General features: G+C 40.1%; 1 protein-coding gene across 2 annotated transcripts in view; it reads right to left on the bottom strand.

Moving 5' to 3' along the window:
* The window catches only part of bves.S (blood vessel epicardial substance S homeolog), a 125,222-nt gene extending 115,236 nt beyond the window's left edge, over positions 1–9,986 (bottom strand). Inside the window, exon 1 of one of the 2 annotated variants that reach the window (XM_018264622.2) lies at positions 9,760–9,986. In XM_018264622.2, coding sequence (XP_018120111.1) covers positions 9,760–9,775 — 16 coding nt within the window. In that variant the 5' untranslated portion in view covers positions 9,776–9,986. The remainder of the gene's footprint in view (positions 1–9,759) is intronic. The other variant, NM_001096940.1, reaches the window with a different exon arrangement.
* Positions 9,987–25,880: the final 15,894 nt, after the last annotated feature.

Genomic DNA, 25,880 nt, shown 5'->3' with positions numbered 1-25,880 from the left:
ATGTAGCTGCTGTGGGCAGCTGTCCTGCTTCTGATCTCATCTGCTGACTGCTGCAATAACAGTAGTCCTTGTAAGGACTGCTTTTATTTATTTTTTTGTTGTTTTACTACTACTACTACTACTACTATAAGAGCCCAGTGCTATTAGTCTAGCAGTGTTGGGGAGTGGGACTGGTGTGCTAATCTGCTGCTCCTAGTAGTTCAGCAGCACCAACTTTAATTTTTTTTTTTTTAATATTCATTTTTTTTTTATTTTACTTTTTTTTATTTTACTACCGCTGTAGTAGTGTATAAGTTGACCTTTTAGGCATTATTTGCCCTGTAGGCATTATTTGCACAGTGTTTTCTTCAACCCGCCATCTAGCTGTGTGACCTTGTTCACATTCTGTCTAAATATCCATAATATTACCGTCTCCAGAAAAAACACCGGAGTGACTTTTTTCAAGCAGCCATAATATATTTTACGTAATCAGTATCCACCGCTGCAGTAGTGTATACGTTGACCTTGTAGGCATTATTTGCACACTGTTTTCTTCAACCCGCCATCTAGCTGTGTGACCTTGTTCACATTCTGTCTAAATATCCATAATATTACCGTCTCCAGAAAAAACACCGGAGTGACTTTTTTCAAGCAGCCATAATATATTTTACGTAATCCGTATCCACCGCTGTAGTAGTGTATACGTTGACCTTGTAGGCATTATTTGCACACTGTTTTCTTCAACCCGCCATCTAGCTGTGTGTATTATCGTTTCCAGAAAAACCAACTGAGTTTTTGTTGTTGTTGTTGTTTTTTAAAAAATAATGCCAGGCAAAGGCAGGCCGCCACGCAGAGGCCGTGCTAGGGGCCGTGCTGCTATGCAATCCTGTGGCCCTAGCAAATTGCCCAGTTTTAAAAAGCCAATGACCCTGAACTCCCAAAATGCTGAAGAGGTAGTTGACTGGCTTACACAGCACACCCCATCCTCTACCGTTTCTAACTTTACCACAACATCCTCCTCATCCTCCACTGCTATGGCCACCCCACGTAACACTTCCTCCACCACCGGTGCCCCTTCTTCACTGGGGTCAGAGGAGTTATTTTCCCATGAGTTTCTTGAACTGAGTAATGCGCAACCATTATTGCCAGAAGAAGATGAAGGAGATGAGGACCTTACACCAGATTTAATTCTGGCAGAGAACACGACAGAGATGGACATAATGAGTGATGAGGAGGAGGTCCCCGCTGCTGCTTCCTTCTGTGATGTGTCAGAAGAAATTGATGCATCTGAGGAGAATGATGATGAGGAGATTGATGTTTTGTGGGTGCCTAGTAGAAGAGAGCAAGAGGAGGGTAGTTCAGATGGAGAGACGGAGAGTCAGAGAGGCAGTAGGAGAATAAGACTTAGAAGAAGCAGGGAGGACAGCCTGCAGGGATCAGTAGGGCAACAACATGTATCGGCACCTGTGTTCAGCCGGCCAACGCACCCGCCATTGCCGCCAATGCCGCCAACTTCTACTGTTACCGCCAGATCGCACACTTCCAAAAAGTCAGCAGTGTGGGATTTTTTTAATGTGTGTGCCTCTGACAAAAGCATTGTAATTTGCAATGAGTGCAGTCAGAAACTGAGCCTTGGTAAGCCCAACAGCCACATAGGTACAACTTCTATGCGAAGGCACATGAGCGGCAAGCACAAAGCACTTTGGGAGCAACACCTCAAAGGCAACAGGCAAACTAAAAGCCACACTCCTTCTGGTCCAGCATCTTACTGCTCTACCTCTGCTCTCCTTGACCCGTCTGAACCACCCTCCACTCCGCCTTCCACCTTGACCACCTGTTCCCATTCCCAGTCATCTGCCACCAGCCAAGTTTCTGTGAAGGCCATGTTTGAGCGTAAGAAGCCAATGTCTGACTGTCACCCCCTTGCCCGGCGTCTGACAGCTGGCTTGTCTGCACTCTTAGCCCGCCAGCTTTTACCATACCAGCTGGTGGACTCTGAGGCCTTCCGCAAATTTGTAGCAATTGGGACACCGCAGTGGAAGGTACCCAGCCGCAATTTTTTTTCTAAAAAGGGAATACCACACCTGTACCAACATGTGCAGAGCCAAGTTACCGCATCTCTGTCACTTAGTGTTGGGCCAAAGGTCCATATGACTACTGACGCATGGTCCTCCAAGCATGGTCAGGGCAGGTATGTCACCTACACTGCCCACTGGGTGAACTTGGTAATGGCTGGGAAGCAGGGAATGGGTAGCTCAACAACAACAGTGGAGTTGGTGTCACCGCCACGGATTGCACGCGGTTCTGCCACCACCTCTACTCCTCCATCGCTCTCTACCTCGTCTTCTTCTTCTTCTTACTCTGCTGCTGGGTCCTCCTTCTCCTCCTCCACACCTGTGCACCCCCAGCTCCCCCTAGGCTATTCGACGTGCCAGGTACGCCGTTGTCACGCTGTCTTGGGGATGACGTGCCTGGAAAGCAAAAACCATACCGGATCTGTACTCCTGTCATCTCTGCAGTCACAGGCCGATCGGTGGCTGACCCCACACCAACTGCAGATCGGAAAAGTGGTGTGTGACAATGGAAGCAATCTGTTGGCAGCGTTGAGACTAGGCAATTTAACACATGTGCCCTGCATGGCACATGTGTTAAATTTAATAGTCCAACGTTTTGTCTCCAAGTACCCAGGATTCCAGGACGTTCTCACCCAGTCCAGAAAGGTGTCGGCCCATTTCAGACGTTCCTACACAGCCATGGCACGCCTTGCTGACATTCAGCAGCGCTACAACATGCCAGTCAGGCGTTTGATTTCTGACAGCCAGACTCGCTGGAATTCAACGCTCCTTATGTTGGAACGTCTGCTGCAACAACAAAGGGCCGTCAACGAGTACCTTTTTGAACTGGGTGGTAGGACTGGATCTGCACAGCTGGGGATTTTTTTCCCCCGTTACTGGGTGCTTATGCGCGATGCCTGCAGGCTCATGCGACCTTTTGAAGAGGTGACAAATATGGTCAGTCGCACCGAAGGCACCATCAGCGACCTAATACCCTTCGCTTTATTCCTGGAGCGTGCCGTGCGACGAGTGACAGATGAGGCTGTAGACCAGCGTGACGAGGAGCTGGAAGCGCACGATTTCTGGTCGGAATCACCAGAACGAACCCAGGCACCTGCTGCAACGCAGGGAGAGGTGCCAGAAGTGGAGTCAGAGGAGGAAGGTGGCTTTGTGGAGGAGGAGGAGGAGGACCAACAGGAGCAGGCTTCCCAGGGGGCTAGTGGTGACCTTTTGGGGACCCCTGGTCTTGTACGTGGCTGGGGGGAGGAGACCGTGGATGATGCAGTCCTTGATAATGAGGAAGCGGAGATGGATAGCTCTGCATCCAACCTTGTGAGAATGGGGTCTTTCATGCTGTCATGCCTGTTGAAGGACCCCCGTATCAAGAGGCTTAAGGAGAAGGACCTGTACTGGGTCGCAACGCTACTAGACCCTCGGTACAAGCATAAAGTGTCAGAAATGTTACCAACATACCACAAGTCCGAAAAGATGCGGCATTTACAAACCAGCCTGCAAAACATGTTGTACAATGCTTTTAAGGGTGATGTCACTTCAGGAACTCATCAACATTCCAGGGGCAGAGGTGCCAGTAATCCTGCCACGAGCACACCTGCAAGGACAAAGCCCTTTGGCCAGTCTGTAACGTCAGACATGCAAATGTTTTTCTGTCCAAGGCAGCGCCAAACCCTTCTGGATCCACCCTCAAAGAACGCCTCGACCGGCAGGTAGCGGACTACCTGGCATTAACTGCAGATATCGACACTCTGAGGAGCGATGAACCCCTGGACTACTGGGTGCGCAGGCTTGATCTGTGGCCAGAGCTGTCACAATTTGCCATGAACCTCTTGTCTTGCCCAGCCTCAAGTGTGCTCTCAGAAAGGACCTTCAGTGCAGCAGGAGGGATTGTAACTGAGAAGAGAACTCGCCTAGGTCACAAAAGTGTCGATTACCTGACCTTTATTAAAATGAATGAGGGGTGGATCTCGGAGGGTTACTGCACGCCGGAAGACTTGTTCTGACTTCTATGCAGCTGTCCTTCTCTTCGAGCCTCATGACTCCACACACAGCTGTCCTTTAGCGTCCTCCTCCTCCCTCCGCCACCGTTACAAACTAGGGTGCAAACCCTACTGGTTTAATTTTTTCTGGCCTCTGTGCTTCAGTGGCTGCAACCAAAAAAACTGGGCAAACAATGTCTACAAGGTCAACGTATGGCAAAAAATGACTATTTTCAGCATTTATATGGCATATTTTTTCTGGCAACTGTGCTTCAGTGGCTGCGTCCAAAAAAATGCATATTTTCTGCATTTATATGGCATAATTTTTCTGGCCTCTGTGCTTCAGTGGCTGCAACCAAAAAAATGCATATTTTCAGCATTTATATGGCATAATTTTTCTGGCCTCTGTGCTTCAGTGGCTGCAACCAAAAAAATTTATATTTTCAGCATTTATATGGCATAATTTTTCTGGCCTCTGTGCTTCAGTGGCTGCAACCAAAAAAATGCATATTTTCAGCATTTATATGGCATAATTTTTCTGGCCTCTGTGCTTCAGTGGCTGCAACCAAAAAAATGCATATTTTCAGCATTTATATGGCATAATTTTTCTGGCCTCTGTGCTTCAGTGGCTGCGGCCAAAAAAACTGGGCAAACAATGCCTACAAGGTCAACGACGTTGACCTTGTAGGCATTGTTTGCCCAGTTTTTTTGGCCGCAGCCACTGAAGCACAGAGGCCAGAAAAAATATGCCATATAAATGCTGAAAATAGTAATTTTTTGCCATATACGTTGAGTCAACGTATGGCAAAAAATGACTATTTTCAGCATTTATATGGCATATTTTTTCTGGCAACTGTGCTTCAGTGGCTGCGACCAAAAAAACTGGGCAAACAATGCCTACAAGGTCAACGTATGGCAAAAAATGACTATTTTCAGCATTTATATGGCATATTTTTTCTGGCAACTGTGCTTCAGTGGCTGCAACCAAAAAAACTGGGCAAACAATGTCTACAAGGTCAACGTATGGCGAAAAATGACTATTTTCAGCATTTATATGGCATATTTTTTCTGGCAACTGTGCTTCAGTGGCTGCAACCAAAAAAACTGGGCAAACAATGCCTACAAGGTCAACGTATGGCGAAAAATGACTATTTTCAGCATTTATATGGCATATTTTTTCTGGCAACTGTGCTTCAGTGGCTGCGTCCAAAAAAACTGGGCAAACAATGCCTACAAGGTCAACGTATGGCAGTTGTTTAAAGAGAACAGTAGATTACTAGCCAGCAAAGCTACCTAAGCTAAAATGTCCCTCAAATCCCTGCAGACTTCTGTCCCTCCAATACAGAGCAGTATCAAGCAGATTACTAGCCAGCAAACTTACTATCATCTGTCCCTGAAATCACTAACAGCTCTCCCCCTACACTATCTCTTCCAAGCACACACAGGCAGATTTTTCAGATACATTTTTGCCCTTGATCCCACTCTGGCATGCCACTGTCCAGGTCGTTGCACCCTTTAAACAACTTTAAAATCATTTTTCTGGCCAGAAATTTTTTTTTTAGATGTTAAAGTTCGCCTTCCCATTGAAGTCTATGGGGTTCGCGAACCGTTCGCGAACCGCTCGCGTTTTTGCGCAAGTTCGCGAATATGTTCGCGAACTTTTTTTCCGACGTTCGCTACATCCCTATCTACAGTATAATGTCCTCTAATGAACTTGCAAAAAGTAATCATGTCCCCTCTCAAGCAACTTTTTCCCAGAGAAAACAACCCGAAACTTGACCAAGTACCTTGTCTTAAGAGACATTGCCAGGGGTAAGTAGCAATTCCACACACTTGTATTTAAGCAATTTCTAACTCCTAAAATAGGGTAGATACTGTGTATCTTACTACCTATATAATTATGTGCTCAAGGGACTCTTTTAAATTTGGCATCTTGACACTGATTGATCTGCATATCTTCCCTCAATTGCCAAAAATGCATTATCCACTATAACCAAACAACTCAACAGTAATAGTTTATAATCAGTTCATTACCACCATTTTTCATGTTCTCTTTACTCCAACAGCCCCAAAGCTACTATTGAGGAGATGGATCAATTACAGTAGATCAGTATTAACAAATATAAAATATAATGGCCTTTCATATGGAGAAAATACACCCAGACACTGTTTTTTTCAATCATTTTCCATTATTTATTTTTTAAGTTTTTTCCAAAATCTAAGTTTAAAGGTGAATGTTTGTGTCTCTGGTGTTTGAGTCTGGCAGCTCAGTAATTCAGGCGCAGACTCTGAACTGTTACAATTTTGCAACATTGAGTTGATACATTTCTCAGCAAATCAGAATGCTTTAGGTGATATCCTTGCAGCATTTGTATAAATATGTATCCGCTCTCAAAACAGGGTGCCTGACTCCGTCCAGTCAGGGAATCTCACAGATCAATGAATAAAGCTTACCCTGGAGAACCTTCAAACAATTGTATTGTTTATTTCAATATACACAACATGTTTCGAGTCCAAGGACTCTTCATCAGGTGCTTATATATGAATAAGCACCTGATGAAGAGTCCTTAGACTCGAAACATGTTGTGTATATTGAAATAAACAATACAATTGTTTGAAGGTTCTCCAGGGTAAGCTTTATACATTTCTCAGCAGCATTTCTGGAGTATTAGCAACAATTGTATCAATTCTAACAGCTGTCTGTAATGAAACCCAGAGATTCTACTAAACTGGGACAAAGATAAGAAATGTATAAACTAAATGTATCCATTTAGAACAGTTTACAGGATCGGCGACCCCCCCCCCCCTCCCAGAGCTGCTTCAGAAGGAGAGAAGTGACGCTTTACACTTCAATATTAGAAAAACCGTCACACAGAAAATAGAAAGTCATTGGAAAAAGTCATTATTTCTGGTGATCTATCTGAAACCAACTAGTTGTTTGAAGGTGAACAACCCCTTTAATGAACAGAACAGACTACACATCTGCTAAAAGTGTGTATTATTTCCCCCTATCATGATGTGTGTGTGAGTAATCATTCATTCAAACATATTCTGTGGTTATAGCAGCTCTAAGATGCTGCAGTTTATTGTATTTCTATTTTTAACTAAGCTTAGCAACAGAAAAGCATTCCGGTGTGAAGCTGGCCATAGACACAAAGATCCGATCGTACGAATCAACGTATGATCGGACTTTCCCATCTCCCGACCCGCCACTAACCATTCAGATCAAAGTCTTTACCATTCCGATCAAATAAGAACAGATCACCCAATGTTCTGCCCCTGACAGCAATCGTACGATACTTATGTCTGACAACACTAGTGACAGTCTCCCACTGAAAATCGTACGATCGGCAATACACGCAGAGATATTATCGGCAGGCGACAGAAATTTTTTAACCTGTCCGATCGACCAAACGACCGATCTCAGACGGACGAAAAATGTCAGGACTCTCCACACATGGTCCGAAAATCGTACGAATCCACGATTCGTACGATCGGATCTTTGCGTCTATGGCCAGCTTAAGATCTATTGCCCAAAATGCTTATGGTCTTGGATTTTCCTAGATAAGGGCTTTTTTTATGTCATTTCTCCTTACCTTAAGTAAAAAAATAAAAAATTTTTTAAAAGCACTGTGAAGAAAGTGCTGGCGCTATATACTTTATGTACCAGGAAGTAAGTAAAATGAAAACATTAAATAAAACCAGTAGGATTGTTATGTCACCAATATGGATTTGTAAAGCTTACTTTCTTTAAGGAATAGTGTAATACTGTAAGGAAATCATTATCAAAATGGGATTGGGCCTTGCACCAGTGGTGCCAATAGGTGTGACTGCGCCCCACAGCTACTTTTTTTAAGGAATTTTTGTGCCAATATATATAGAAATGCACATTAATTAGAACTCCGCTGGGCCCTCTACATTCCTGGTTCCCCTTTACCCACATCCTTGTGGGACCGAACAGCATAAAATGCTCCTACAATCCAAATAGCTGGGCTGTTGGCAACAATGTAGATGTCTTTCTGGTACCCACAAACAGGTCAGGGCTGTAGTTAGTGGTGGCACAGCTCTTTGGTATGGAGAGATAGAATCTTAAAATACAGGTAAGGGATCCGTTATCTGTAAACCCCTTATCCAGAAAGCTCAGAATTACAGAAAGGCAGTATCCTATAGACTCCATTTTATCCAAATAATCAGAATTTTTAAAAATGATTTCCCTTTTCTCTGTAATACAATAAAACAGTACCTTGTATTTGATCCAAACTAAGACATAATGAATCCTTATTGGAAGCAGAACCAGCCTATTGTTTATTTAATGTTTACATGATTTTCTAGTAGCCTTAAAGAATAAAGATCCAAATTACCAAATGAACCATTATCCGGAAAGCCCCAGAAAGTATTCTGGATAACAAGTCCCATACCTGCAGGGCCGCCATTAGAAATCACAGGGCCCCGTACAACAACATTTTCGGGGCCCCCACCCTGGTGCCCAGGCCCTGCCCACACCACATCACAGTTAAAAGACCACACAGACATCAGTGCTAAACACACACAAGTTATAAGAAGCTATTGATGGTCAGGGCCCCCTTATAAATTTAAAAAAAAAAAAAACATTGGCGCCAGGGCCACACATAAAAGTTTTTCTTAAAAAGCATTGGTGCCAGGTCCCCCCTTACAAGTTAAAAAAAATTGGGGCACCAAAAATTTCTTTTTAAAAAAACATTGGCGCCAGGGCCCTCCTTACAAGTTAAAAAAATTGGGACCCCAAAAAAATATTTAAAAAAAAACATTGGTGACAGGGGCCTATAGATTATTAAAATAATACATTGGTGGCCAGGGGATTAAAAAAAACACAAATTGGTGTTCAGTAGAATTGAACTTGTGGCTTCAGGACTTCAACTTTGTCTCCTTTTGTGACTTTGGGTCTTTTCGCCGCTTCAGGACTTCAATTCAGGCTGTTTTCATGACTTGGGGTCTTTTTGCTGCTTCGGGACTTCAGCTATTTTCGGGACTTTGGCTTCGGCTATTTTCGTGGAGTTCGGCTGTTTGGCTTTTTGGCACTTCCTCATTTTCGGCTGGCTGCAGATCTTCGACGCTGGCAAGGGGGGCCCGGCTCTTTCAAAAGTGCAGCCCCCTGATGGCGGCCCTGAATACCTGTACAACTAAACAACCAGACATACACGCTGTGCCCTCCTCTTCATGACTGAAATGTCAATTTGAACCTGCTTGACTGGCACACAGTCATTACCATTCTAACTGGCACACAGTCTGTACCAATATTAATAGCACACAGTCTGTATCAGTCTAACTGGCACATAGCAGCAATAAGGAGAAGGGCAATAATAAAAGAAGAGTGACAAAACTATATGATCCAGTGAGGACACACACATGTCATCCTATGGCAGCAGTGTAGTCTGAGCATCTGTACGGAACGCATTTTAGGACATGTGCCAATCCCTAGACCTGAGCCATACTCCCCTACATTTGCACAGTCTCTACCCAGACAATAAATAGGTGCGGAGCCTGAAACACCTCAAATCTTCCCCCACACGCTTCTCTTTCACCATCTGTCCCAGTGTAACTTAATACTCGTGCTGTAACCTGGTATTACTCCCAACACACTTCCCTTCCCCTGGAATTCCCCAAGCGGATCATTTGAAGTCCCCGTTAGCCCAAGTTTAGAGCAAGAAGGTAGGAGCCTCCCGCCCCGGGTTTGGCCTCACTTTGCCACTTACCTGCAGGCTGCATCATGTGCTGCAAAGTTGTCGTGTCAGTGAGAGGGAGCAGCGGCCGGGCGGGGAGATGTGACTAAAATAGGCAAAGAAGGAGCAGAGGGGAGGCTGCAGCCCTGAGCTGAGCTCACTCCCCTTCCTACAACAGCGCCTGCAGCTCTCTCACTGCTTCTCTCACACACACACGGGAGAGAGGGAGGGGGAGGGAAAAGAGACGGACAGGGACAGCGGGAGGGAGGGGAGCCGGGAGGAGCCCACAATGGAAAGCATATGATTTTAAACAAGATTAAAATGAGAAAAGAGAGGGTGATTGAACATAAATACAGCCCAATTTAACAACTGAGATGATATTATATTAGTAAAAGTGTAGTAGGGATTATCGCGCCCCCTTTGGTAGACTATGAGGATATTAACCGGGTCGCAGGCTGAAGTGACTTTATTTAAATTACACTTTATACTAGGGTCATGTGACCTCATTAAGAACTGGTGACGTGACTAAACACCATTGCTGTTATATTGATGGCTCGTGCCTCATGGTTATTAATATGTCTGTCAGTGCTTGAGTCTGTAAGAATGATCGCTTCGTGTTATTTGTGTATGTTACACGTGGTACAAGCCAGGTATAGGCCATATTCTGTTAAACATTTCATAGTATGGTGACAATAAATGAAGGAATAATATATTAGAAATATTGCCCCCAACTAAAGTGTAACAATGTGTAAAATATAGTATTGCCTGCATCATAGCATCAGCTGTGATAGGGGAAGGGAGCTGTAGTTGTACATTCCTTGTGTAACAGTGGCCTGAGGGGCAGTAGGGTAGCTACCTTGAAACACACACTCTCTCTCTCATGGGGATAACTTTTGTTTTGTTATAAATCAGGAAGGATAGTGTCATATTGGAGTTCTGTAGTAAGAATATAACTAGTTTGGCCACATTTACAACTGGGGTACATGTCCCATATAGAGGTTACATATAGCAACACTATAATAATACATGTACAGGGTAAACTCAGCTGCTGAAACCTTTATACCTTTCGTCTTCACCCCTGGGCTGTGCACACAGGCTTATTCAAGTATGCTTTGATAGGTCCCTCAGAAGGCAGAAAAAATTACAGTAAGAAATTAGGCTGCACAGGTAGATTCTGAGATTGCGGTGTCCCTGTTGCTCTGCCATCTGACTAGATTTTCAAATTATGGGACAGGTGAAAATTACCCACATGTATGTCTCACCTTGTGTTTGTCAAGCTTAAAGCTGGTCATAGATGCAACAATCCAGGGGTGCTTCGACAATGAGGCAAGTTGAGGCTGTCGCCTCAGGCGGCAGCGCCACACAAGGTACCAGGGGCAGCAAAAATGCTGCTCCTGGTACTTTAAGAGCAAATTTCCGGGGGAGGGGGGCAGCAGCAACTACTGCTGCCTCAGGCGGCAGAGGGGCCAGGATCGCCTCTGCAAAGATCCGATCGTTCAAATCCTCGAATGATCGAACTTCCCCATCTCCCAACCTGCCACTAACCATTCCAATCAAATAAAGTAGCAAATGAACAAATCAGCTGATGTTCTGCCCCTGACAGCAATTGTACGAAAGTTATGTCCGACAAAAGCTAGTGACAGTCTCCCACTGAAAATCGTACGATTGGCAATACATGCAGAGATATTATCGGCAGCCGACAGAAATTTTTTAACCTGTCCGATAGACCAAACGACCAATCTCCGCCGGACAAAAAAAGGTCGGGACTCTCCACACACGGTCCAAAAATTGTACGAATCCTCGATTCGTACGATCGGATCTTTGTATCTATGGCCAGCTTTACTCTCCTCCTTTCACATCTCCATGATTTGCTCCCTTGTTGCCCTGAGCTCTTCCATTCTCAGTGTTTTTCTGCTCCACTACCCTGCACTACTTTCATACCCAACTCCATGTTTGCACCTTTCCTCCAACCTGCTCATCTAATTCTTCCTTCATTCCTACATTAGTTATTCAGATCAAGTCCCTAGGTTTTACATCTACATTACTATAGTGCTTGGATCATGGGCTGTTTATTTCAAGGAAACTTCCATGTGACATCTGTCAGTACAGATACAGTAGGGGCATAGGGCTTGCAGTCTATTTTTGGCTCCTTAGACACAGGCAGATAAATTTAGTTTACTGTGGGCTGTGGGATAAACATATTTTTAGCTAACTGTTTTTCAAACCTCATTTATATTGCCATAAAAACACAATTTTCGTTACTATTCTGCCACTACATTCAGGTATTTGCTAAATAAAACAGATTGTACAAATAAAAGCTACAGTGCTGTGGGAACCCTGAAACTATTGTCACATTCAGTGTGGTGGATGCTTTAGGATTCCACAGAATCAATAGGCTCACTTATGCACAATTCAACAGAAAAAGCACAAACGACCCAATGGCACTTAGTGCTGCCATAAATAAGTGCAAGGAGCTTGTGTAAATGCAAGTCTTTTTAATGAATGCCATCAATAATTGTAACATTTTAAGTTATCAGTTTTAACACAATCATATTTGGGGCTCTGTTTGTAAATGAGCCTATTTCCTTTATTGTGCAGGATTGCTAATATGCAGCAGGAGTACGTTGTCTTCTTTATGACTTCAGCGTGTATGTAGAAGTTTAGAATTTGGATTACAGTAAAGTTGAAGAAATTGGAGAACCACCTTAAATTAAAAAGGATTAAAGGGGAAGTCATTGCATAAAGAAAGTAAATTAAAATATATACATATATATGTATATATATATATATATATATATATATATATATATATATATATATATATATATATAGGGATTTTTTCTTCAGAATTTATCTTTATTCAATCGCCATTTCGATCCACACCTGGGACCTTGATCGATAACGTCAATTGAATAAAGATAAATTCTGATGAAAAAATCACTGTGCGTACCAGCATTTATTTATCAATATTATTATCTATATTAACTTCTGGGAGTACCAGGGTAGGTGGCTGAACTATAAAGGGCAGATTTATCAAAGGTCAAGGTGAGTTTTCGAATTTGATAAAAAATTAGAAAACTCGAATATCAAAACTTGTCATGAACTGTCTCTTAAAAAAATTCGACTTCGATCATTCACCATCTACAACCTGCCAAATTGCTGTTTTAGCCTATGGGGGACCTCCTAGAACCTATTTGGTGTCAATTGGTGGACTTTGAAAAATCAAAGTTTTTTCTGGGAAAAAATCAAATTTGATCGAATGAGCTATTCCTTCGATTTGTACCATTCGAATTTGGCCGAATACGGACCTCTGCGATCAAAAACGGACCTATTAGACCATATTCCAGTCAGAAATAGAGAGGTTTAGCTCAGAGACTTCAGCACCTTGGACAGCAGCTATGCCACAAAACATACAGTTGACAGCTGAATCGCATACTCTGGAATCTTGGAATCAGAAATCTAGCAGGGTTTTTAAAAAAAAATGTATATTGTCCCTTATTTTCATATTGCATTGACATAGTGTAAAAAGCAGGGGCGATGCTGCCATGAGATGAGTTGAGGGGGAAATAGCTCCTGGTAATTTCAAGAGCTGAAAATTCTGATATTTAAATTAGAATGTCAGCTCTTCTAGTATAGAGATCAGTCTTTGCACTAGTAGTGCACCCCCCCTCAACTCTCTCCAATACAAGAAAACTGGGCGAGGAGGGGCAGGATCAGCTCCTTTAAGCTAAATAAATCTATTTAATTCTTCTACAGGTATGGGATAAAGTATCAGGTAACCCGATACCTAGAAAACTTTTTCTCTGTAGTAATAAAACAGTACCTTGTACTTCATCCCAGCTAAGATATAGTTAATCCTTATTTCATCCATTTGTTTTTTAATTTTGATATCTACATATAGGTATGGCATCTGTTATCTTCAAACCCATTATCCAGAAAGCTCTGATTTACAGAAGGACATCTCCCATGGACTTCATTTTTATCCAAATAGATTACCTTTTTCTCTGTATTAATAAAACTGTACCTTGTACGTGATCCAAACTAAGATATGATTAATCCTTATTAGACGCAGAACCAGCCTATTGGGGTTATTTAATGTTTACATAATTTTCTAGGGATAATTTAACCCTAAAAATGAATATAGCTAGAAATGCAATATTTTATATATTGAACTCATTGAACCAGCCGAAAAAATTAGCATCTCTATAGTAGTAATGGTTCAGGATCAAAGTTGTCTCAGGAGTTTCCCATCTTGGATATTGTTAGGAGTGCCTTGACACACACAGATGCACAGTGGGCTTTAAGCAGCTGTTGAGCAGCTAAGCTTAGGAGTCTTTGCAAATCATTAAGCAGAAAATGAGGTTTGTCTGTCATATAAGGTGATGCTACAGAGCTGATTATTAATTATGATGCTAATCGTGCTGGTTTCTTAGCTGCCATGTACCAATAAGTATTTACTAATTGGTCTCTGCCTTATATTTTGACATGTATATTCTTTATATTCAGTATCTTGTGCATCATTCTCTTTGCTCAGTAACTGACAGGAGCACAGAGCATGTGCAGTGAATCAGCAGAAAAGAAGGTAGGGGGCTACTAGCAACTATGCTCTGATTTGAATAAGAGACTGGAATATGACTAGAAGAAGACCAGAATGAATCGATGAGTAATAAAAAGCAATAACAATACATTTGTAGCCTTACAGAGCATATGTTTTTTATATGAGGTCTGTGACCCCCATTTGAAAACTGGAAAGAGTCAGAAGAAGAAGGCAAATAATTCAAAAGCAATAAAAAAGAAAAAATGAAAGCCAATTAAAAAGTTGCTTAGAATTACAAATCTATAAAAAATTGAAATCAATTGAAAAGTTTCTTAGATTGACCCCCCCCCTCCTGCTACTGTTTCACTGATACACTATTATGTATTGCCTTTTCTTCTTTGTAACAGATTCAATATATTTATTATTGTAATGCTTTCTACTCCTTTCTGCTAAATTCCTGTTTAATACTAGGCACACACCAGCATAATTTTTTGTGCTCCTATCAGGTACATCCTCTGTGATTCAATAGGTAGGACACATACAACTTGAAAACTAGGTCATATATTTTACACCAGTTTATACTCTTTTTTTTTCAGGCATAAATTAATTTACACAGATTTATAAATGTACCTGTTAAAGGAAAATTAAAGTTAGAATCACTGGTGGAGAGGGGGCGCCTTTGCCCCACTGATTCTAGTTTCTGACTTTGTACCCTTCTTACCTGGCCCAGCACTCCTCTACTTCAAAAGGTGCCAACCTGGTTAGGCTGCTTATCATATACTCCTGGCATAGAGCTCATGAGAAAAAAGTAAAGGGGCATAAATCTTCATCTAATTGTTACTCCTAAGCATGCTCAAAAATACTTTGATGCTGGGGGCTGTAGTTTAGCAACATCAGGGCTGTACATCTTTCAGAAACACGTTTAATGCAAAAACTTCACTAAAACCTCTGTTCTTTTTTCATGTGATCATCACTGGAGGAGAGGAAATATATCTCTAGCTCTATAGTGACACTTCTGATGATTGATTACAATGTAATGTTGGCAAACAAATAACAACAAGGTAATCACAATCAGCTGATTGATGTAGGGATGATTGGAGACTTTCATTGGAGAGACAAGGGATGATTTTTGGTAAGTTGTATGTCTCTTTAAAGATGTATGTTGCATATATGCTATAAGTCCAAATGTATAATCTTTTATCTACTTTTAATCTTATGTTACATAGATAACCAGTGTATCAATGTATCCAAAAGTAATCGATCTAGCTTACAACAAAAACTGGGACTTTGCAATCAATGCTTACTTTAAAGTCATACATAAAAGGGAACCTCATACAGAACCCTCTGGTGATGTATACTACATTTCTAGAAAAGACAATTATAACGTGGTTTATGAAATAACTATGTAGTACTGTGTGAAAATGGAAAAGCATGCTCACCAATCATACATCGAGACAAAAGGCTATCTTTTGCACACAGTATATTAAAGAACATTAGGATAAGGCCTTCCCAAATAAACTGTGTCTCTTTAAATTGCAGTGTAAAGCATTTTAGATGCCAACTACATAACCTACAGCTATGGCCAACTACAAATTCTGGCCCATATTTGCCCATATATGGCCACCTTCAAGTTTTATGTGTAACGTCCAACTGATTGCTCATGTTATTAGGGATCACCTTACACAAGTTGGATTCTAACAAAGTATTATCACTCATTATCACTGTAACAATCATACTGGCATCATTTGCATGCCTTAGACTTGTAATACTCAAATATCTTTAAATTAAACAATGTGGGGGGTTGATTGTGGGAGTTTTATTTATATAATTTTAATGTTTGCCTCTACTTTTCTCTTTCTGTCAGACTTGTACATTTGCTACTTTTTAAAATAATTTTAATCTTTATTATGTTTTTTTTTACCCAGGAAGGTATCATATCAGCATTATTTTGCTGAAAAGTACTTTGTTAGATTTGGCCTCTCTTTTATTAACTTAGACTGCTGCAATGTATAATCTCTATTTGCCAGTTTTTCCTTCCACCGTCATTTGACACAAGCCATACCTTGTGCAAGATTTCCTAAACCATAAGAGTAACTTTTCTTTTAAAGATTTTGTACTTGACACAAGAAATCTTCCTGCTCTTTGATCTTTGGGAGTTTCATTAAACCAGTTCATTTCTGGGTAATTAATTTCCCTGTGATTAAACTTGATCCAACTCAGCAGCTTCTTTTTTATATCTAACCTTGTTCCTTTTCATTAATATGATGTGGTCTCTAACATATAGCTACAATTAACCTGTTTCTTCTCTTACACGCCTGTGCAGACACTATTAGCTTGTGTCAGCCAAGTCATTCGCTCATGAAAACTGCAGGATATATTGCCTGTCACCTAAATGGATCATATTATCCTGGGTTGGTGGGAGGAAAAGAAAACTCATCAAGCATTAACTGTGCTGAAAAAAGACAATACTGGTGGTAATAATTAGGACTGGCTACATTGTATCAGTGTTGGGCAGCACTGCAGCTATATCACATCTATACAAATCTTCTGGCCATTTATTACTTTTTGACATAATACTTGCGGCTCAGGAACTTATATGCATGTTTAGTGCATATTAAAGGAACAGTAACACCAAAAATGTAAAGTGTTTTAAAGTAATCATAATGTAACATACTTTTCTGCTGCACTGGCACAGCTGGTGTTTTTTCTTTAGAAACTCTACGATATTTTATATAAACAAGCTGCTGTGTAGCCATATGGACAGCCATTCAAAGTTGAAAAAGGAGGGCACAGGATACACAGCAGATAACAGATAAGCTCTGTAGTATACAATTGGATTCTTCAGAACTTATCTGTTATCTACTGTGTATCCTGTGCTTGAATGGCTGTCCCTATGGTTGCACAGCAGTTGTGAAAATGAACTATAAATGTGTTTCTAAAGCAAACACACCAGTTTTACCAGTGCAGGGCAACACTACATTATATTGTCATTCATTTAAAACCCTTCCATTTTTTGGTGTTACTGTTCCTTTAAATTGAAAGCAAAAGTGGCCCCTGGCCAAATTACATATTTAGTTCATTTTATAAGAGAAAAGTAGTAATAGCTGCAGGGATCAGTATGTTAAGAAACAACATCTGATTGTGAAGTTTAAAGCGATATACTTTGGATGAATTTCTACATATTGCCAATCAATTTGGTTTGAGTACTGTTAGGCAAATCTGATTTGTTTGGTTTAGCTGTGCTCTGTTTAGTTGCAATTCTGTGCAGTGTTGTAAATTGACTATTGTGTGACCCCCCCCTTTTTTTCTTCTGTACCCCTTCTCCCAAATATTGACAAACTGTTAATAAAAATCTTTATGTTAAATCAAGAAACACCAGCTGCAAATGTTAATGCACAATTACATTTTATTTTACAAAAAAGAACAAAGAAAATCTTAATTGTGGCAAGTGGCAATGTTTGGACATCCTAGTATGTCAGTATTTAATAACACCTCCTTTGACACAGATCAAAGCTTCTATCCTTCAATTCTTGTTGTAGGGATTTTTGTCCACCTTTCTTTGCATACCACTTCTAATTCTGCAATTTTCTTGGGAAATCTTGCATTATCACGATCTACCCACAGATTTTCAATGATGCCTAAATCATGGGACTATGTGGGCCACTTCAAACCCTTCAATTTTTAACTTTGTACTCATGGTTAGTTTTAAGGCAGTAATCCTCAACCAGTGGCTCTACAGCAACATGTTGCTCACCACCCCATGGATGTTGCTGACAGTGGCCACAAAGCAGGAGCTTATTTTTGAATTTCTGGCTTGGAGGCTCAGGCAAGTGTTGGAAGCATGAAAACCAGGTGTACTGCCAAACAGAGGCTCATGTAGGCTGCCAGTCCACATAGGGGATAGTAGCCAATCACAGCACTTATTTTACAACACCCAAGAACATTTTTCATGCTTGTGTTGCTGCCCAACTGTTTATACATCTGAATGTGGCTCATGGGTAAAAAAAAAAGTAGGGGACCCCCATTTTAAGGTATGTTTAGGATCATTGTCTTGTTGTACACACAACATCCAAGATGGTGACCCCCTGTGCACAGATTTGAAGGCCTGAATCATTAATTTTATAGAGATTCTGAAACTTTAAGCTGAGGCAATAAGTTTAGAAAATAAAATATGCCATTTCTACGCATATTTGTTTTTAAGGGTTAGTTCTCCTTTAACAATAACATGGTCACACATAAAAAACATAAAAAAACTGCCATAACAATGTATTAAAAACTGCTCCTCTGGTATCCCACATGCACTGAACCCCAGGGATTCATCTGCATGTGCCCAAGTGGGGAAAGGAGCAAAAGCTGACATTTTTGTATTGGGTGTCAAAGCTCCTTGGAATGGCTGTTCTGTAAATCAACTCATCCGGCCATCTCATCCTTTCCTTCTGCATTAATATGTTTACTGCTTGTTGGAATTAATATTAGCCACCAGGATACATTATTATAAGGAAACATGGTGTCATTAGGAAAGATCTTCATGCATAACTTACCTGTTTACAAATAATTAATTATAACGTTTATGGCAGAATTGCTGCTTAGTGCATTCATGCATGAAATTATGTACAGTTAATGAGAATGTCCCGGGGATTTGCATTACTTGCAATACTCCATCTCCAAATGAAGTGATATTGCTGATACAGTTTTACTTATAAGATAGGAGCACATTTGTTTAAATAGAAATGGATGTTAGTAGTAAAGCTAAAGAACGATAAATGATCAATTTCTTTGCAGCTTTTGTATGGAAACTTTTAATAAAAGAATCCTGTAGAATCTGAGAGAGCAATTACTTTTTTTGTAAAGACAGGGGTAGTTAAATGTATTCTATATTCAAACTCTTCTGTTAAATTCATAATCTTATGCCTGCACCAGTGATTTCATTACAGATGTCACCTCCCTCATATTCTGTTGGTGACATGGAGCTTACTCAGCACTACAACAAACACTGATATTAATCACTGCTTGAATTTTATCTGCACACCCTTATTGTTATTGTAAGAGTTTTTTTACTGTCGCATTATTATACCCAGGCCCAGTTTCCTTGGCTCCTAGCTAGGGCCCTATTGAGTGATTCAGTCATAATAAAATAATACAATGAGATTTAATCAGTTTTCTAGATTTATTCTGCTGTACTGGGGAGAATCAACAAGATATCAACAGAAAGGGTGGTCGGCTGGGGTCTCGACTACCTTGCCTAGTGCTCAGTTCATCATCTATAATTCATCTCTTAAAGCAGTAATGAAAATAGCTTTATAAAATTCACATATGATATACAGGTATGGGACCTGCTATCCAGATTGCTTGGGATCTTAGGTTTTCCAGATCTCTATACTACTACAAAATCATTTAGGGGGTTATTTATCAAAGGTCGAATTTTAGAGCAATGGGAATTTTTTTAAACTCGAATAAATTCGATTTTATTCACAATTCGAATGGTATGTTATTTATGAAAAGATTCAAACGTCTAAAACATGATCGAATAGTCCCGACCCGAAAACTAGAAACAAATTGAGTTTATCTCCAGAAAAAAAAATCATTTTCAAATGACTATAGTCATCTAATAGTTCAAGGGACCTCTGCCATTGAATTCTACGTGAACTCGGCTGGTTTTAGGTGGAGTCGAATGAGAACTGTTTCCAGGGTCAAGGTGTGATAAATCTCACATTTGAATTCAAATTTTGACAGAATTTTTTTTTTACGAAAATTTGAATTTGAATTTACCTTCAAACCTTAGTTAATCTGCCCCTTAAACATGAAATACACCCAATAGGATTGTTTTGGTTCAGAGCTTTCTGGATAATGGGTTTCTGGATAATGGGACCTATACCTGTATATCCTTTTGTGTTGTTTCCTGTCCCACGTATTGTTTTACATGAAACCCTTACAGATTTATTTCCTTCCAAGTCCCACCCTTAGGGGCAGGTTTATCAAGGGTCGAATTTCGAAGGTAAAAATACTTCTAAATTCAACCATCGAATTGGAATACTTCGACTTCTAATATCGAAGTCAAAGTTTTTTTTACCGAATTTGACCGTTTTGCGGTCAAAGCAAAATCGTTCATATCAAACGATTGAAGGATTTCACAGGTTGATCGAACAATTTTCAAACTTAGAAAACTGTTCTAGAAGGTCCCCATAGGCTAACATAGCACTTCGGCAGGTTTAATATGGCGAAGTACTTCGATTATCGAATGGTCGAATATTCAAACTATTTTACTTCGAATCGAATTCGAAGTCAGAGTCGTAGTATCCTATTCGATGGTCGAAGTATACAAAAAATGACTTCGAATTTTTTTACTTAGAAAATTCCCTCGAATTCACTTTGACCCTTGATAAATCTGCCCCTTACAGTCATCACAGGGACATAACTGAAAAGGTGTTGTTGGTTGATACAATTATAAGTAATAGGGGAGCTGGGGCAGACAAGATGCCAGTTTTATTACAGTTAATTAGAGTCAGGAAGTTTTTTTTCCAGGTCACTTAAATTATACTAATACATTCTTGTAAAAGCTGGAAATGTGTAGTCCTATAGCAAGCAGACATTCCTCAGTTTTAACTATAGGCAAGGGATCCCTTATCTGGAAACTTGATATCCAGGGAGCTCCAAATTCTGGGAAGGCCATCTCCATAGAGTTAATTTTAAAGGAAAGCAGTGAATATTAACAGACACACCAGATTATGTATATCATAAGTGTATGAGTATTAAAGAATCCTACCATATTGACTTGGTTAGGGGACACACGGCACACACTGTTATTTATATATGGGCTGTTTTATGCAAAAATATTTCCTTTCACTCCTTGGTGATTTATAATATCCTTATATTTTAAATGAGTATATATTATTTCTAGGGATGTAGCGAACGGCACTTGGTTAAAGACTGGGCAAACAATGCCTGCAAGGGCAACGTATACAGTAGTGGATACGGAATATATTATTGCTGCTGTAAAAACATCACTCAGGTGATGTTTACGGACACGGAATTATTATTGTTATTTAGACAGAATGTGAAAAAGCTCACACAGCTAGGTGGCACTTGCATACCTCCCAACTGTCCCTCTTTTGACCACTCAACCCCCTGTCCCTCTTTTGTACTGGAAAGTCCCTCTTTTCTCTGCACTGAACAGCCAGAAAAAAAACAGTTTCTAACTTAATTAGCTTTTGGCAGAGAGCTCAGAACAGCTAACAGGTGCAAATAAGATACTTTGTAACAATTTTGACTCTGGTTGGTGCTGGTAGTGGTGAACTACTAGGAGGAGCAGCACACCAGTCCCTCTTTTCTCTGAACTGAACAGCCAGAAAAAAAACAGTTTCTAACTTAATTAGCTTTTGGCAGAGAGCTCAGAACAGCTAACAGGTGCAAATAAGATACTTTGTAACAATTTTGACTCTGGTTGGTGCTGGTGGTGGTGAACTACTAGGAGGAGCAGCACACCAGTCCCACTCCCCAACACAGCTAGACTAATAGCACTGGGCTCTTACAGTAGCAAAGTAAAAAAAACAAAAAAGAAAATAAAAGCAGTTCTTACAAGGACTATTGGGTTACAGGCAGCAGTCAGCAGATGAGAGATCAGCAGCAGGACAGCTGCCCACAGCAGCTACATACAGAGCACTGCAGTAGAAGGTAGATTACTAGCCAGCAAAGCTACCTAACCTAAAATGTCCCTCAAATCCCTGCAGAGTTCTGTCCCTACAATACAGAGCAGTATCAAGTAGATTACTAGCCAGCAAAGTTACTATCAACTGTCCCTCAAATCACTAAACAGCTCTCTCCCTACACTAGCTCTTCCAAGCACACACAGGCAGAATGAAAAAACGCTGCAGGGCTTCAGTTTATATATGGAAGGGGAGTGGTCCAGGGGGTGTGGGGGTGGTCCAGGAGGGAGAGCTTCCTGATTGGCTGCCATGTATCTGCTGGTCTGGGGTGAGAGGTCAAAAATAAGCGCCAGCTAAGGCGAACCCAAATTGGCGAACGTCGCGCGACTTACGCGAACATTTGGGGGACGCGAACAGCCGATGTTCGCGGGCGAACAGTCCGCGACATCCCTAATTATTTCATATTTAATGCAAAAGAGCATTCAATATCCTGTAAAATATATCCTTATAATACACAAAAGCCATGAATATCTTATAAAATATACCATTATAAACAGTGACTAGTGATGTCATCAGTTATAAACGGTGAGTTCTGATGTCATTTTTGTCACATGACTCACTGAAACTTGTGTATTATAATAAATAAAGTACCCCTTGTTGGAAAATATGAGGATATTAGAAGTTACCTCGGAGTTCCATGACCTGTATAAAAACACTTGGCCTTCGCCCTCATGATTTTATATGGTCATGGAACTCCTCAGTAACTTATAATATCCTTATATTTTACAATATGGGGTACTTTATTCACGATATAATCAGTGTTTAGTGATGTAAATTATAAAGGATGACCTGCATAAAAACAATCATCTTTTTATCTTGTACCTTTTTATGGTAATTTAATTTCAGGGAGAGGGTTATTCACTAATAATCTACTTTTGGAGAATTTTCCTGTGCACCAAACATACATTCTTATAGTGTGTTTTTCCACAACTTTTTCCACAAGCTTTTCTGCAACTTACATTTATTGCCCAGTTGTTTTTAGGTCACTCAAGTATATACCAGGCTGCAGTTTGAACAGCACAAAAAAAAAAATGATCTGGTTCCCAGGACTGTGTTTTATCCACAGAGCTCCCACAAGTGTTGCAATGTCGCAGGTCCACCCTACAAAAACAGAAACAAGTACATTTTAATGGATGGCCACTATTGTAAACTTCTTGGTAAGTAGGATCTCTGTGGGAATAAGGATTCGGAATCTTACTGATTCTTGTATTTTCTCCCAGAGTATCTGAAAGAGACACTAACATTGCTTCACTTTAGTGTTGATTATAAAGTATAATTACCCCTTTTAAGACTTGAAAGGCTATTAGTGGTGACCTTAAAGCTCCATCATGACCTTGATAGTAGCACTTAGCCTGTGTCCTTGTACTGTTCTATAGCCAAGGAACTCCATGGTGGCTTCTAATGTGTTGCAATGCAAGTAAATGGCAGGGGGAACAGATTAATTGAGCTGTTTATTTCGGGCCACTTTATCACAGTGTTTTCAGTAGAATAAACATTCTAGAATTCTAGAACATGTTCATTTGTGGCCACAGGGTTAAATGACACCAGCAGAGTTTCCAGGGCAGTAGTGGGTGTATTTCTTTAAATACAGTAAAACAGTCCAGTTCACTTCTTAGTTCAGCACAGGCGTAATTCTCTTGAAATACATGTGGTTAGAGAGTGGGACACAGTATAGGGGGAGATAACATACTGGGAAAAGAGAAAATGGGACACTGAAAGGATAAAAAATGCAAAACCAACTGATATAGCTGCAGGGAGATCCAGATGAAAAAGAAAGTACTCACCCCAAAGTCACATCCTAAATATCAGGACACAGTATAAATCTCAAATTGCTCTTGTTTCTTCCATTTACTAAAACAAAGCATTTTCCAATGAATTAAAAACAAACCTTTTAATAAAAATAATGGAAAGATTACATTTTCATTATAGGTTTCGTTTATTTAGCTGTGTAAAGGATAGGTGTGTATTGCCCTTTAATATATAATCATGTCATAAGGTCATGGCAATGTGACCTTTTTCTAAGAAAAGAAACCATACCTGCTAGGATTGTTATAGCTTGTGAGCAGTTCCATTATGTCTCTGAATGAATGTGCCTTCTTTTTTCTCCCATCCTCTGACTCCTCCAGCAGATAATATCGCTGGAAGAACAATCTGTAAATAAAGAGCTATCTCGCCAGCAAAATAGAACAAAACAGGCAAGAGGTTTGAAAATGGAGAAATGATTTCGAAAAGGATTAGTGAACAGGTCTGGCATTGGATTCACGCAATCATAATACAAGAGAACAATTATGCTCCCATGTTTGCAATCAGATGCCTTATTTGTAATTAAACTTTTGAACTGTGGCATATTATGCATTTGAAATAAAGCATCTGTTGAACAACTTTCTGAATCTAATCTGGAAAGCAGCTTGCAAATATTGGGATTGATGTAAAGATGATAAGGATGACTTGTAGTAAATGTGTTTAAAATAGAAAAGAACTATTTGCTAGTGGACTTAAACAGCTGCAAGGTGGAGTTGAAAAGGTAAATTAAGCCAAAGGCTATCAATGTGATTTTCCAGTCTCTCCTATTATAACTTGAAGGATTAGGCTTTATAGCAGGCAATGCATTGATCACCATTCACCTTTATGGAGGGCAGTTATAATACTGATGCCAGTGCTGCTTTGTTAAATATATCTATTTTTAGGTGTCAAGTATTAAATGTGGCACTGCTTTCTACCTTGATTTATAGTAATTTGGGCAACTGATTGAAGCTCTCATAATATGGACAATATGGACATAGTTTTCACACCTTACTCAGCAGTGCATGTTTTCCAAGACATTCTCATTTACATTCGAGGAGAATGAAGGGGAAATTCATAGCATCAAGTGAAAGAGTTACCTACAAAATCCAGGCACAGCCTTTGAATACTCATGGGCAGGTACCTTTTTGCTCAGACCTCGGCAGCTATCAGGAGACCCATTTTCAGGAGAAGTCTTGCCATGACTGCCATGACTGTAAAACATTACTTGTTATTTATACAGCTTCTCGCATATGAGACATTGTTGAAAGCTGACAGGTTAAAAAAAAGACATTTTATTCACTGCAGTGTATACAAATAGGTAAAACATCCTAAACACTGGCTGAATGCAGAAAAATGGGTCAGTACTTTCAAGGGACTCTTTCAGGTTCTCTGGGAAGACTTAGATCATTAGGCTTTCTCGAGAATAAATGTTATAGTTCTCTTATATATTTATATATATATATATATATATATATATATATATATATATATATATATATATATATATATATATATATCTCTGATATTGCCTTAAAGGAGAACTAAAACCTAATAATGAATATGGCTAAAAATTACATATTTTATATACTGAACTTATTGCACCAACCTATAGTTTCAGTGTTTCAATAGTAGCAATGATCCAGGACTTCAAACTTGTCACAGGGGGTCACCATCTTGTTGAGAAGCTGATCTTATGGGTTGTCGCAAATTATTAAGCAGAAAATGTTTGCCTGTAATATAAGCTGATGCTATAAGGCTGATTATGAAATTCTGATGCTAATTGCACTGGTTTCTGTGCTGACATGTAGTAATTATCTGTATTACTTACTAATCAGCTTTATATTGTGACATTTATATTCTGTGTGTACTGTATCTTTTAAGTCATCCCTAAGCTCAGTAACTGACAGAGTGTGTTCAGTAAATCAGCAAAAATAGAAATGGGGAGCTACTGAGGCATATTTGGCGGCACATATCTTCCCTGATAAATGGCTGTGCTTGCCTTGACTTGGTAAAGAACATAATGTAAAACATTTATAGCTTACTTATTTAGTTAAGCTTAAGTTCTCTTTTAAGTGTCTCTTCTCCATCTTGTCTTTCTCTTGCTCCATAGTGTATTTTGTGTATCAGAG

Source organism: Xenopus laevis, chromosome 5S (assembly GCF_017654675.1).
Source record: "Xenopus laevis strain J_2021 chromosome 5S, Xenopus_laevis_v10.1, whole genome shotgun sequence".
Classification (NCBI taxonomy): Eukaryota; Metazoa; Chordata; class Amphibia; order Anura; family Pipidae; genus Xenopus; species Xenopus laevis.
The sequence above is the reverse complement of the archived record's forward strand: the minus strand, read 5'-3'. Positions and strand labels throughout refer to the sequence as shown.